The sequence below is a fragment of the Salmo trutta genome, chromosome 15 (genome assembly GCF_901001165.1).
Source record: "Salmo trutta chromosome 15, fSalTru1.1, whole genome shotgun sequence".
Lineage (NCBI taxonomy): Eukaryota > Metazoa > Chordata > Actinopteri > Salmoniformes > Salmonidae > Salmo > Salmo trutta.
Genome location: NC_042971.1, coordinates 44,732,486 through 44,748,708, shown reverse-complemented (window position 1 = coordinate 44,748,708; position 16,223 = coordinate 44,732,486). Strand labels below are relative to the sequence as shown.

General features: G+C 42.7%; 1 protein-coding gene across 1 annotated transcript in view; it reads right to left on the bottom strand.

Moving 5' to 3' along the window:
• The window catches only part of LOC115148314 (roundabout homolog 1-like), a 121,418-nt gene that overhangs the window by 87,018 nt on the left and 18,177 nt on the right, over positions 1-16,223 (bottom strand). The window contains exon 2 of the mRNA XM_029690240.1: positions 1,450-1,577. Coding sequence (XP_029546100.1) covers positions 1,450-1,552 — 103 coding nt within the window. The 5' untranslated portion in view covers positions 1,553-1,577. The remainder of the gene's footprint in view (positions 1-1,449; positions 1,578-16,223) is intronic.

The window sequence follows — 16,223 nt, the reverse complement described above, 5'->3', positions numbered from 1 at the left end:
GGTTCTCTGGTTCTCTGATAGATAGAGTAATTACCTGAGGCCTAACAGTATGTGTAATTAGAGCCCTATCAGTGATGATCATCTCTACTCCTCTACCACACCGAGACAGATGAAACCTACAGTGATGATCATCTCCACTCCTCTACCACACTGAGACAGATGAAACCTATCAGTGATGATCATCTCCACTCCTCTACCACACTGAGACAGATGAAACCTATCAGTGATGATCATCTCTACTCCTCTACCACACTGAGACAGATGAAACCTATCAGTGATGATCATCTCTACTCCTCTACCACACTGAGACAGATGAAACCTATCAGTGATGATCATCTCTACTCCGATACCACACTGAGACAGATGAAACCTATCAGTGATGATCATCTCTACTCCTCTACCACACTGAGACAGATGAAACCTATCAGTGATGATCATATCTACTCCTCTACCACACTGAGACAGATGAAACCTATCAGTGATGATCATCTCTACTCCTCTACCACACTGAGACAGATGAAACCTATCAGTGATGATCATCTCTACTCCTCTACCACACTGAGACAGATGAAACCTATCAGTGATGATCATCTCTACTCCTCTACCACACTGAGACAGATGAAACCTATCAGTGATGATCATCTCTACTCCTCTACCACACTGAGACAGATGAAACCTATCAGTGATGATCATCTCCACTCCTCTACCACACTGAGACAGATGAAACCTATCAGTGATGATCATCTCTACTCCTCTACCACACTGAGACAGATGAAACCTATCAGTGATGATCATCTCTACTCCTCTACCACACTGAGACAGATGAAACCTATCAGTGATGATCATCTCTACTCCTCTACCACACTGAGACAGATGAAACCTATCAGTGATGATCATCTCTACTCCTCTACCACACTGAGACAGATGAAACCTATCAGTGATGATCATCTCTACACCTCTACCACACTGAGACAGATGAAACCTATCAGTGATGATCATCTCTACTCCTCTACCACACTGAGACAGATGAAACCTATCAGTGATGATCATCTCCACTCCTCTACCACACTGAGACAGATGAAACCTATCAGTGAGGATAATCTCTACTCCTCTACCACACTGAGACAGATGAAACCTATCAGTGATGATCATCTCTACTCCTCTACCACACCGAGACAGATGAAACCTACAGTGATGAAGCATCTCATTGGTGAAACAATGACCAAGGAGATCTCACACTCTCAACCCAATACCAAATAGACAGACTCAGTACTCTAGGCTTACAGCTATGAAAGACCCATGACTGATAACAAGACTGCCAAGATAAGAAATCATACACAAGCACTTGTACAAAAAAGGTGCTAGTCTCTATCTGCACAAGGTAAGGTGAATTATATTACCAATGGCAAACAGTAGATCGATGAGGAGTGTTGTGTTTTGGAATCTTACCTGGAATGAGGGCTCCTTCCTGCAGTTCTGATTGAATGATACCGAAGAGCATGGCGACAAGGAGAGCCGTGACAACTGACCCCATGACGCGCATGGTTCTCATTGGTCCAGCATCCCCTTTAATGATCCTACACAGAGACACAGAGGCAGGGATCAAACAGCAAATACTGATATATTGTAGATAGATACAGGTGAGCGAGAGAGAGAAGAGAAAGAGAGAGAAGAGAGAATGAAAGAAAGAAACAAAGAAAGAAAGAGTGAGTGAGTGTGAGAGAGAGACACATGTATCGACCATTACTCTAAGTGAAAGTCAAATCAGTAATTGCCAGTAATACAATCATCCACTGAATAAAATAACTGTTACTATGGATAGACAATGAATAAGCTACACAGTATAATCTGCTTTGATGATATCGGAAAACAGATAAAAGGGTATTCTTTCATCAGATATCGCCCAATCAAGTCATTAAAAAGGAAAGTGTTGAACTGAATTACATTTTCACTTTCTAGAGCCTGTGAAGCTACTTTGAAAATTATAAAACCCATCACTGGTGAAAACCTGCTGATATGAGTGGGTTTTCTATGACTTCATTTTCCTAAGGCCCCACCACATGGAAAGAACAAGCGAAGAGCCACTACAGAGGATGGGAAAGGCAGACAGATGGGCTTTGCTCTGAAGCCTAACCAATAAACGCTACAGTTGCATTCTGACTAGGTCTGCACTGCTCTTTGATCCAAACTACAAACACTATGACAGGAGACCAGTTTAATATGGGCTCAACATAGCTTCTACTGTATCCCCACACACTGATAAGCCAATGCATTTGATTAGGGTTGCAAAGCTACGTGGTAATTTACCAAAGTTAACGGAATTAACAGAAAATCTATGGCAGTCTATCGTAACTTTGATAATTTATACTTGAATAATTTAAAACAAATGTATTCATATAGTATTAATGTATTATATATGTGTCCATATTGTCCATGAGTTTCTAGTATATAGGCTATTTTCTCTTGAACCACATAGTCTAATTAATAAAAAAAAAAATATATATATATATATTTCACTTTTATTTATCCAGGTAGGCTAGTTTACAACTGTGACCGGGCCAAGATAAAGCAAAGCAGTGCGACACAAACAACGACACAGAGTTACACATGGAATAAACAAGTATACAGTCAATAACACAATAGATATAAAAGTATATGTACAGTGTGTGCAAATGAGGTAAGATAAGGGAGGTAAGGCAATAAATAGGCCATAGTGGCGAAATAATTACAATTTAGCAATTTAAACACTGGAGTGATAGATGTGCAGAAGATGAATGTGCAAGTAGAGATACTGGGGTGCAAAGGAGCAAAAAATAAAAAATAACAGTATGGGGATGAGGTAGTTGGATGGGCTGTTTACAGATGGGCTATGTACAGGTGCAATGATCTGTAAGCTGCTCTGACAGCTGGTCCTTAAAGTTAGTGAGGGAGATATGAGTCTCCAGCTTCAGTGATTTTTGCAATTCGTTCCAGTCATTTGCTGCAGAGAACTGGAAGGAAAGGCGACCAAAGGAGGAATTGGCTTTGGGGGTGACCAGGGAAATATACCTGCTGGAGCGCATGCTATGGGTGGGTGCTGCTATGGTGACCAGTGAGCTGAGATAAGGCGGGGTTTTACCTAGCAAAGACTTATAGATGACCTGGAGCCAGTGGGTTTGGCGATGAATATGAAGCGAGGGCCAGCCAATGAGAGCATACAGGTCGCAATGGTGGGTAGTATATGGGGCTTCGGTGACAAAACGGATGGCACTGTGATAGACTGCATCCAATTTGCTGAGTAGAGTGTTGGAGGCTATTTTGTAAATGACATTGCCGAGGTCAAGGATCGGCAGGATAGTCAGTTTTATGAGGGTATGTTTGGCAGCATGAGTGAAGGATGCTTTGTTGAAAGATAGGAAGCCAATTCTAGATTTAATTTTAGATTGAGATGCTTAATGTGAGTCTGGAAGGAGAGTTTACAGTCTAACGAGACACCTAGGTATTTGTAGTTGTCCACATATTCTAAGGGCGGGCATGTGCGGACAGCGATCGGTTGAAGAGCATGTATTTAGTTTTACTTGTATTTAAGAGGAGTTGGAGGCCACGGAAGGAGAGTTGTATGCCATTGAACCTCGTCTGGAGGTTAGTTAACAGTGTCCAAAGATGGGCCAGAAGTATACAGAATGGTGTCACCTGCGTAGAGGTGGATCAGAGAATCACCAGCAGCAAGAGTGACATCATTGATGTATACAGAGAAAAGAGTTGGCCTGAGAATTGAACCCTGTGGCACCCCCATAGAGACTGCCAGAGGTCCGGACAACAGGCCCTCCGATTTGACACACTGAACTCTGTCTGAGAAGTAGTTGGTGAACCAGGTGAGGCAGTCATTTGAGAAACCAAGGCTGTTGAGTCTGCTGATAAGAATGTGGTGATTGACAGAGTCGAAAGCCTTGGCCAGGTTGATGAATACAGCTGCACAGTATTGTCTTTTATCGATGGCGGTTAGGCTATCGTTTAGGACCTTGAGCGTGGCTGAGGTGCACCCATGACCAGCTTGGAAACCAGTTAGCGGAGAAGGTACGGTGGGATTCGAAATGGTAGGTAATCTGTTTGTTAACTTGGCTTTCGAAGACCTTAGAAAGGCAGGGTAGGATAGATATAGGTCTGTAGCAGTTTTGGTCTAGTGTTTCCCCCTTTGAAGAGGGGGATGACCGCGGCAGCTTTCCAATCTTTGGGGATCATAGACGAGACGAAAGAGAGGTTGAACAGGCTAGTAATAGGGGTTGCAACAATTTCGGCTGAAAATTTTAGAAAGAGAGGGTCCAGATTGTCTTGCCCTGCTGATTATGAAAAAAGCATCTAATCAATAATGGCATTATTTTAAATTACTCTGCTACTCATCCAACTATTGACTTATTTCACACTGCCACCAGTTTGACACCAAAACATTGACAACAAATACATATTGACAGTAAAATAATATATATACACTATATAAAAGTGTGTGTGTGTGTATATATATATATATATATATATATATATATATATATATATATATATATATATATATATATAAAGAAGTGTGTGGACACCACTTCAAATGAGTGGATTTGTTTTTTTCAGCCACACCATTGATGGCAGGTGTAATTTCCATAGACAAACATTGGCAGTATAATGGCCTTACTGAAGAGCTCAGTGAAATTCAATGTGGCATTGTGCAACAAGTCAGTTTGTCAAATGTCTGACCTGCTAGTGCTGCCCCGGTCAACTGTAAGTGCTGTTATTGTGAAGTGTAAACATCTAGGAGCAGTAACTTTTCAGCCGTGAACTGGTAGGCCACACAAGCTCACAGAACGGGACGACCAAGTGCTGAAGATTGTCTGCCCTCAGTTGCAACACACTACCGTGTTCCAAACTGCCTCTGGTAGCAACGTCAACACAATAACTGTTCGTCGGGAGCTACATGGAATGGGTATCCTTGGTTGAGCAGCCGCACACAAGCCTCAGATCACCATGTGCAATGCCAAGCCTCGGCTGGAGTGGTGTAAAGTTCGCCGCCATTGGACTCTGGAGCAGTGGAAACGCGTTCTCTGGAGTGATGAATCACGCTTCACCATCTGACTGTCCGACAGATGAATCTGGGTTAGGCGGATGCCAGTATAACCCTACTTGCCCCAATGCATAGTGACAAGTGTAAGGTTTGGTGGAGGATGAATAATGGTCTGGGGCTGTTTTTCATGGTTCGGGCTAGGCCCCTTAGTTCCACTGAAGGGAAATCTTAATCCTACAGCTTAATGACATTCTAGACGATTATGTGCTTCCAACTTTGTGGCAACAGTTTCGGCCCTTTCCTGTTTCAGAATGACAATGCCCCTCTGCCAAAGTAGAGGTCCATACCGAAATGGTGTGTCAAGATCGGTGTGGAAGAAATTGACTGGCCTGCACAGAGTCCTGACCTGAAGTCCATGAAACACCTTTGGGATGAACTGGAACGCCGACTGCAAGCCAGGCCTAATCGCCCAACATCAGTGCCTGACCTCACTAAGGCTCTTGTGGCTGAATGGAAGCAAGTCCCCTCAGCAATGTTCCAACATCTAGTGGAAAGCCTTCCCAGAAGAGTGGAGGCTTTTATAGCAGCAAAGGGCAGACCAACTCCATATTAAAGCCCGTGATTTTGGAATGAGATGTTCGACAAGCAGGTGCCCACATACTTTTGGTCATGTAGTTTATACAAAGGATATTTCATGCTGAAACCCTCATATTAAACACTAATAGTAGAGTTGATGGTTTATATTTAGGACAATTTTTTACATTTTACACATTTTAGTCATTTAGCAGACACTCTTATCCAGAGCAACTTACAGTAGTGAATGTGTACATTTCATTTTCATTTCATGCATTTTTTTTGTACTGGCCCCATGGGAATCAAACCCACAACCCTGGTGTTGCAAACTGAGCCACAGGGAAGGCTACAGCTTTGTTATAATTTTTTTATAACAAAAATCTTATTTAAATTATTTAATAGATTTTACATGTGATGAGGCCACACAGAGTGCCAGAGATTATTAGAGACACCTGTAAAAATCTGAAGTACCCAAAAGGGCTACTAGATGTCTTAATATAGATTACATAAAATCTTTGAAAAATACAAAAATTCTGGTAGTTTACTGGTAAACGTAGAAAGTTTCCAATAATATATACTCCCTTTGCAACGCTACAGCTGATACATGTTCCCTCAGAGGAAATATGGTGTTTGTTTGCGTGTGTGCACCCAAGTCTGAGTGTGAACATGCTTTTGTGCCTTAATGTATATGTGTGTCACCTAGCATCTTACTTTTGTCATTTTGCATACATTTTCAGAAACACACCCCACTGCATGTCATCTTTCTTTCTGGCACCCTCCTGCTGCCATGACACAATCTCCTGTTTGATAAATCAATTTCTCCGGCTGATTTGGAGGAAAACAAGGTATGGTCATTTTCCTGCCAAACATCCCCTTTCCCCTTTGCCCCTCCTCCTACCTCTTTCTTGGGTAGTGTGAGCAACAGTGACATGACCAGGCTGTAGAAGAGGAGCAGCCAGTTGGTTTTACTGATCAACCATCTGTGGAAAAAACTGCTCTCTCCTGGTTCACATTCTCTCATGGAAGGCCAGATTACTGGGATGCCTTGGCACCCACTGGCAGATTCTCGGCACCAAGTCAATCTGCTCGCCTCCACTCACTTAACACAATAATTGTTGCCAACACCAACAACTTACCAAAACTTTTCAAGTGTTTCTGAGTGAAGGACCAAAGGAAAAGGGATGAGAAAAGTTGATTTCTATCTGACTCACATGATCACCCCACACCTTACATTTCTGAACCTACTCACCTCATTTTTTCTGCTTGCTTGTGCCTCCTTGGCTCTGTTGAGTAGCTAGTCAGCTCAGCTAGCTATCCAACTTGGTTTGTACTGTTTTTAGCATTTTTACGCTGGCTAGGGAAACTATAGTAGTTGATACAATGTTGCAAGTTTGCTAGCAAGAGTACAGGCCAGACCTTTATACAATGTTTCAAGTTCGTTAGCAAGAGTGTGAGCTCAAGACAGTAGAGAGATGATTGAAAGACAACTTGCAGTTTCTCAATGATTATAACGGTAATTTCATTTTATTTTCACAGAGGTTAAATGACTATACAATTACCGTGTCAGCCCTGAATTTAGGACAGAAAAGATCCACCCTAAATTAAAACAATGTTTCTCTGACTTCTCTGAGCGCTCTATTCTTTCAAATATTTACAATGTTTTGTACAGTGGAAAAATAGATACACCAGCAGTGATAGAAGAGAGACACTGTACAGAAAATAAAATATATGTAATTTGGAAACAATACCAGTGGGAGAAAAACAAAGCTAAACAGATAAGAGAATGTGATTAATTAATGTGCCTCTGCAATATGTATGCACTTTAAATGGGAAAAGTGAAGTAGAAAGACAGATAGAGAAATGAAGAGATACAGAGACAGACAGAGAGAGGAGATGATGAGACAAAAGTTTTCTGAGTGCAGTAGTCTGTAGTCAGTACTCTGGGTCCTCAGTAAACTGCAGTAATTAGAGCTGTATACTAGAGCACCTGGATGCTCCAGACAGACAGCAGGACTACAGCCTGGGATGGAGATACTGTAGTTCTGTATAACACAAAAGCCATGAACAATTCCACATAGTCAGGCAATAGGGCAGGTGTTACACTGTCAATAGATATGCTTGAAGAGGGAGGAATGTGAGGAGTGATACCAAGGTGTGACATAACAGTGCATGTGGTGACATGGTGCTGAGATAGTGGAGTGTGTACAGTATGGTTATGTGGATTGTGGTTTGGGGTGGGAGAGAGCCCAGTGATATGTGTGATGACATGATGGGGCAATTTAGAGAAATGCTGTGTGAGATGGCACAGTGAGACAGGAAGGTGTGTGGTTATATAGTAGTCCAGTGGGGTATCACTCCTATCTATCAGTGAGTGTCACTCCTATCTATCTGATATAGAACAGTTTATCTCCCTTGGAAACTGCAGGTCTGCCCCAGCCCCTGTATCACAAGGTGTCCCACAAGGCTCAGTGTTAGGTTCATTACTGTTTAATTTTTACATGCTACCCCTTGGTCAGATCCTCCGTCAATTCGGACTCAGATTTCACTGCAGATGACACACAAATCTACAACCACACAAACCCCAACTCCACTCTGCCACCCCCTCTGTTGTTGACTGTCTCTGTGAAAACTTGGATGAGCAAAAACATTTTAAATGAAACAACAACAAAACAGAGATCATGCTCATGGGCCCCAAATCCCTCATTAAGAAACTGGGTCAACTGAACGTGACAATTGATGGCTGCACCATCCACTCTAACTCCACAGTCAGGAACCTTGGTGTTATAACTCTTCCAACAACATTGACAACAAATATTGACATAGTGAAATAAATAGGTCTGTAAATATATATATATGTACAATACCAGTCAAAAGTTTAGACACACCTACTCATTCAAGGGTTTTCATTATTTTTACTATTTTCTACATTGTAGAATAATAGTGAGGACATCAAAACTAAGAAATAACACATTAGTAACAAAAAAGTGTTAAACAAATCATATTTTATATTTGAGATTCTTCAAAGTAGCCACCCTTTGCCTTGATGACAGCTTTACCCACTCTTGGCATTCTCTCAAACAGCTTCATGAGGAACGCTTTTCCAACAGTTTTGAAGGAGTTCCCACATATGCTGCTTTTCCTTCACTCTGCGGTCCAACTGAGAATAAACCATGTCAATTGGGTTGAGGTCGGGTGATTGTGGAGGCCAGGTCATCTGATGCAGCACTCCATCACTCTCCTTCTTGGTCAAATAGCCCTTACACAGCCTGGAGGTGTGTTGGGTCATTGTCCTGTTGAAAAACAAATGATAGTCCCACTAAGCGCAAACCAGTTGGGCTGGAGTAAAGCTGCAGAATACTGTGGTATCCATGCTGGTTAATTGTGCCTTGAATTCTAAATAAATCATTGACAGCGTAACCTGCAAATCACCCCCACACCATCACACCTCCTCCATGCTGCATGGTGGGAACCACACATGCAGGGATAATCCGTTCACCTACTCTGCGTCTCACAAAGACCAAAAATCTCCAATTTGGACTCATCAAACCAAAGGACAGATTTCCACCAGTCTAATGCCCATTGCTCGTATTCCTTGGCCCAAGCAAGTCTCTTTTTCTTATTGGTGTCCTTTAGAAGTGGTTCCATTGCAGCAACTCGACCATGAAGGCCTGATTCACGCAGTCTCCTCTGAACAGTTGATGTTGAGATCTATCCGTTACTTGAACTCTGTGAAGCATTTATTTGGGCTGCAATTTCTGAGGCTGGTAACTCTAATGTACTTATCGTCTGCAGCAGAGGTAACTCTGGATCTTCCTTTCCTGTGGCGGTCCTCATGAGAGCCAGTTTCATCATAGCACATGATGGTTTTTGTGACAGCACATGAAGAAACTTTCAAAGTTCTTGAAATGTTCCCGCACTGACTGATCTTCATGTCCTACACTACGCTCCTCTCACCAGCCTTCACTCCATGGGAGACCGGGCTTTTAGCAGTGCAGCTCCCCAACTCTGGAACTCCCTCTCCATGTCAGAACATCACTATCAGTGGCGACCCGTCATCACTGGCGACCCGTCACCTGTTTTGAGACCCATATTTTTAGCCCCACCTTGCCTGTTTTGCATGTAATTTTGGCATTAATACGAGTCACATATCAGTTTGCAAATAATGTAAAAATATATATATCATTGAGTTATTAAAGCCGCATACAAAAATTCTCTTTTTTGTTTTCTTGAGAAAGGCAGCTCCAAAATGCAGGTCTTTCAGCCTAGCTCAGTGCTTTCTGTGGTGGTGGAGCAAGCCAGCAGAAAATAGGAGCATTGCGCCGTGATTGGCTCAGTGTTCTGTCACTCAGGGAGACACTACTTCATGGCCAAGTAAGGGTAGACATCGAAAATTCAAGCCCTTTGGCTCATGCCATAGAATTACATTCGTAGTGCCCTTCCAAGAAGACTCAAGGTCATTGGCCACAGATGAAATGACGTCAAATCACATTATATGTACAGTAGCTATGAATGGACTGGTCATGTCAACATCTTACTTTCAAAATCTTAGCTAGCAGTCATCATCTTGAATCAATTCAACAATTTACTGGCAAATCGTTTTAATCCTTGTCAAATGAAGAGAAATAATGAAGATAAATTATAGCAAAAAAGATCAGTGTTCATTGGCCATTGGACATAAACATTACACAACAAGTTGGAAATTGAAAATGGAACAATGAGTGGTTTGGAAGGAATCGGTGGCTAACTGCAAGTATTGCAACTGGGAAGTCGGGAATAAACAAACTCAGACTGGGAAATACGTTTTGAACGGTCATCCAACTTGGATTTGTAAATCATGGCTCTTTCTCTTTCTTCGATGACATCATTTTCTCACGAAGGACCGCCGCACCACCTTCTTGTTCAAGTGAGCACATCATAACAAGGTGAGTCCAAAAATGTCTTACATGTTGCTGCATAAATGATGTAATTTGCCAGGGAGCTATGTATACTGTAGCTAAGAAAGTAATACTAAGTGTATGTTGTGTTTGTAGTAAGCTGTTAATAGCCCATGTGCCTTACCCTAATAATTTGGTCTTTTTTCACCTGTTAATTTTGCATACTTTTCTGACTTGGTGGTCCACGTAGCCTATAAAACCTGATTTTTAGAAATGTAATTGTAATGAATACAATGGGAAACAGAGTGCTGGTTTCAAGCGGAGAGCACAGCAGGTGTTTATTAGTAAAGGACCACAGGAGGAGGCAGGTACAGTAGCTGGGTCCAGGGGCAGGCAGAAGGTCATACACAGCGACTCCAAAAAGGTAACAGTACAGGCAGGGAAAAGGCTAATAACGTATGAGGCAGAATGAACTGTTTCGCTTCCAGACAAGGCTGCACTGATAGCCAGGTGTAGCAGGTATTGGGACTGCTGTTGGAACTCTGCTGTTGGGACAGCTTTAGACCTCCCTGTGGCTCAGTTGGTAGAGCATGGTGTTTGCAACGCCAGCATGGTGTGTGCAACGCCAGGGTTGTGGGTTTGATTCCCACGGGGGGCCAGTACAAAAAAATGCATGAAATTAAATGTATGAAATGCATTCACTACTGTAAGTCGCTCTGGATAAGAGCGTCTGCTAAAAATGACAACAACAACAAAAAATGTAGGCCCTAACAGTCTGTGGGCATCGTTTGTCACCGTTAAAGTGCAATTCATGTATTGTTTAGTGTTGTTGAGTAGTGACTTTGCTGGCATGCATCCCACTTTTTTTTGGCCCCACCAAGATTTACATGCCAAAATCGCCACTGATCACAATCCATACCAGGTCGCAGTTGAAAATGAGAACTTGTTCTCAACTGGCCTACCTGGTTAAATAAAGGTTAAATAAAATAAAAAAATGCACATATTGCACACTAAAGACACACCTCTTCACACAGGCTTACCCAGATTCTCTGTTGCTTTAATGCTTTAATCATCTGTCTAGTTCACTGTCATTGTGTTTAGTGTTCTCCATGGTTAGTCTGTCCGTATATTTAGTGTACTTTTAGTTACTTACTTATTTTAAAGGTGCAATATGCAGAAATTACTCCGCCATTTCTTAAAATTCTAATAGTTTGCCTAATTTTAGTTTATGTAAATTTACTTTGGGTGTCGTGAAAAGCCCTTACAACAAAATGTATTATTATTATTAGGAGACAGGTAAGGATTAAATGGTTCAGCATTATCCCCAGCGTCTCATTACCATAATGTGTTTACCTGCCACCACTACCACCAGAGAGCCTGAATCATGGAGGCACTGTTCCTCAACTACACAAACACACATGAAAAGCATGTGTAACCGATGTGAAATGGCTAGCTAGTTAGCGGGTGCGCGCTAATAGCGTTTCAATCAATCAGTGATGTCACTCTCTCTGAGACCTTGAAGTAGTTGTTCCCCTTGCTCTGCAAGGGCTGTGGCTTTTGTGGAGTGATGGGTAACGATGCTTCGAGGGTGGCTGTTGTCGATGTGTGTAGAGTGTCCCTGTTTCAAGCCCAGGTAGGGGCGAGGAGAAGGACGGAAGCTATACTGTTACACATGCACACTACATAGGCAAATGCCTACACACATACAGGCACACAAAACAGATGTCTGCACACAGCAAGGCCTTGTCCATGGTGATATCTATCTAACAAGTACATGTCTTACAATATCTCACAAGGTTTACATGCAGAATCCCACATCAGGGTTCAAATGCTGTATATAATGGGATTTCTTGCTCTTTTATTAATGTACTGTATACTCATGGATCAATCCTGGTTTAGGTGTTCGACATCCAGTTGCAGATTGAGTAAAACAGGGATGTGGATGATCCATTCCTCCTACCAGTCATGTGACAGGGGGAAGCATCCACTCTTACTCCCTAACAGATTGCCAATATCAGAGAGCAGGAACCCTCACTACACCACAGCAGACAGATCACATGTAGGCACTGGGGCATGAAGCATGGAGGAGAATCAGCTTTTTCACTCCAGTGCCCTCACTGTTCCCCCTCTCTCACCCTGGCTTGATCCTAAACCACAGCAGAGACCGATACATCCCAGCCCTTTAATATGGTAGAATGATCAGCAATCATATGGTCAGGGGCCAGGAAATATCAAGGATTTAGTTTCAACAAAACCATATGAACATACATAGATGTGACACCCAGCAGAAAACATATCAGAACATTAAGACACCTATATCAGCAGATATTGAACAGAATGGCGCTGGAGGGGATGGCTGCCGTTTTACGGGTTCCTAACCAATTGTGCTATTTTGATAGTTTTTTCGCATTGTTTGTAACTTATTTTGTACATAATGTTGACGCTACCGTCTCTTATGACCGAAAAGAGCTTCTGGATATCAGAACAGCGAATACTCACCTTGAACTGGATGAAGATTTTTTTTCTTTAATGAGTCGGACGCAAAGGATATAACATTGCTCCCAGACAAGGCCCAAATCCTTCTCAATAGCATGAAGAAAATAAGGAAATGCTGGGGGCGGAGATCAGGGTGCCTTGTGAGAATTAGTCGGTGAGTGGGTAACACGCCTCTACCATCAGTTCTATTAGCCAACGTGCAATCACTGGAGAATAAACTGGGTGAGGTCCGTTTGATACTACCCTACCAACGAGACATTAAAAACTGTAATATCTTATGTTTAACCGAGTCGTGGCTGAACGATGACACGGATAATAGGGAAAGGGGGATACCTAGTCAGTAGTACAACTGAATACATTCAACTGAAATGTGTCTTCTGCATTTAACCCAATTCCTCTGAATCAAAGAGGTGCGGGTGGCTACCATAATTGACATGCACATCTTCGGTGCCCAGGGAACAGTGTTCAGGGGCAGAATGACAGATTTTTACCTTGTCAGCTCGGGGATTCAATCCAGCAACCTTTCGGTTACTGGAACCAATGCTCTAACCACTAGGCTACCTGCATTTACAGTTGGCTGGGTTTTCCGTGTATCAGTAGGACAGAACAGCAACGTCTGGTAAGGCGAGGGGTGGGGGTGTGTGTCTATTTTTCAATAACAGCTGGTGCGCAATGTCTAATATTAAGGTAGTTTCGGGGAACTGCTCGCCTGAGGTAGAGTACCTCATGATAACCTGTAGACCACACTATCTACCAAGAGAGTTTTCATCTATAGTTTTCGTAGCCGTCTATTTACCATCACAAACTGATGCTGGCACTAAGACCGCACTCAACGAGCTGTATAAGGCCATACGCAAACAAGAAAATGCTCATATAGAAGCGGCGCTCCTAGTGGCCGGAGACTTTAATGCAGGAAAACTTAAATCTGCTTTACCTCATTTCTAGCAGCATGTCACATGTGCAACCAGATGAAAATATACTCTAGATAACCTTTACTCCACACACAGACACGTACAAAGCTCTCCCTTGCCCCCCATTTTGAAAATCTGACCATAATTCTATCCTTCTGGTTCCTACTTACAAGCAAAAACAAAAGCAGGAAGTGCCCGTGACTCATTCAATATGGAAGTGGTCAGATGACGCGGATGCTACTGTTAGGGTTTGTTCTTGGGTCCTTGTAAATCATTGGCTCATTGGTGAAATTAGCATTATGACAATATCTTTAATTAAATCATTCAAAAACATTTATTAATGCAATTGCAGACAGAAGTTGACAATCAGGAACATGGCGCACATGTTTCCGAGTAAGTTCTGCATCAAAGAAAAGGTCCCATGTTATTTTATCAAACCCGAAATCCAGCCCTCGTGATGTCACTACCTACATCATATTTTATTCATGAGGCCAAAACCATACCTACAAAGCTATATAAACAAGGCTTTTAGTGTGTTATCTAAAAGCTTAGCAGTAAATGTCCAAGTTGATTTATAGTGGAATGTCTGAGTAGTCTTATCTCCTACACTCCCCTGCAGAGTTCTGTCTCAGTCACACATTTCTCAGAGGGGTCTCTTTATAAGAGAGAGAGAGAGAGAACTAGAAAACAACTGTGGAACAATATTAAAACCTCACAATGTATATATATTGTTAATCAGTAGTCTAGGACCCTATAAATGTAAAGAGGGAGGGGTCTTATTTGGTACAGCCCCAATCATGACCCCTAGGTGAACTTCTAACACTAAGCTACAGGACTGTTTTCCTTGCACAGACTGGAAAATGTTCCAGGATTCATCCAATGGCATTGAGGAGTATACCACTGCAGTCACCAGCTTCATCAATAAGTGGATTGATGACGTCGTCCCCACAGTGACCGTACGTTCATATCCCAACCAGAAGCCATGGATTACAGGCAACCTCTGCCAATACCCTCAGACGAACCAACAGACAGGCAAAGCATCAATACAAGACTAAGATTAAATCCTACTACACTATTACTGACTACAAAGCGAAACCCAGCCACGAACTAACCAGGTGGGCTAAATGCTTTTATGCTCGCTTCGAGGCAAGCAACACTGAAGCATGCATGAGATCAACAGCTGTTCCGAACATCTGTGTGATCACGCACTCCATAGACGATGTGAGCAAGACCTTTAAAAAGGCCAACATTCACAAGGCCGCGGAGCCAGATGGATTACCAGGACGTGTACTCAGAGCAGCATGAGCGGATCAACTGGCAAGTGTCTTCCCTGGCATTTTCAACCTCTCCCAGACCGAGTCTGTAAGACCTACATGTTTCAAGCAGATCACCATAGACCCTGTCACCACGAAAGTGAAGGAAATCTGCCTAAATGACTACCACGCCGTAGCACTCACATCAGTAGCCACGAAGGGCTTTGAAAGGCTGGTCATGGCTCACATCAACACCATCATCCCAGAAACCCTAGACCCACTCCACTTCGCATACTGCCCCAACAGATCCACAGATGATGCAATCTCAATCGCACTCCACACTGCCCTTTCCCACCTGGACAAAAGGAACACCTACTGCATGTGAGTATGCTGTTCATTGACTACAGCTCAGCGTTCAATACCATATTACCCACAAAGCTCATCACTAAGCTAAAGACCCTGGGACTAAACATCTCCCTCTGTAACTGGATCCTGGACTTCCTGATGGGCCGCCCCCCAGGTGGTAAGGCTGGACAACAACACAGCTACCACGCTGATCCTCAACACGGTGACCCCTCAAGGGTGCATGCTTAGACCTGTCCTGTACTCCCTGTTCACCCACGACTGCGTTGCCAAGCACGAATCCAACACCATCATTAAGTTTGCTGACGAAGTTTCTAAAACTGTTTGAATGGTGTCTGTGATTATAACAGAATTCATATGGCAGGCAAAAACCTGAGAAAACTCCAAGCAGGAAGTGGAAAGTCTGAGAATTTGTAGTTCTTCTTTTGATTCTCTATCGAAACTACAGTGTTTGTGGGGGACGTTGCACTTCCTAAGGGTTCCATTGGCTGTCTAAAGCCTACAGAAAGTGGTTTGAGCATTTTCCTGTCACTGGGCAATCAGTTTCTGAGTGGTCTGCCTGGCAACAAAAGGATTGGATATGCTCGGTCCCGCGAGCGCACCCCTCCTTCTTTTTCTTCTTGAATGAATATGCTATTGTCCGGTTGGAATATTATCGCAATTGTACGTTAAAAATACCATAAAGATTGATTTTAAACAGCGTTTGACATGCTTCTAAGTACGG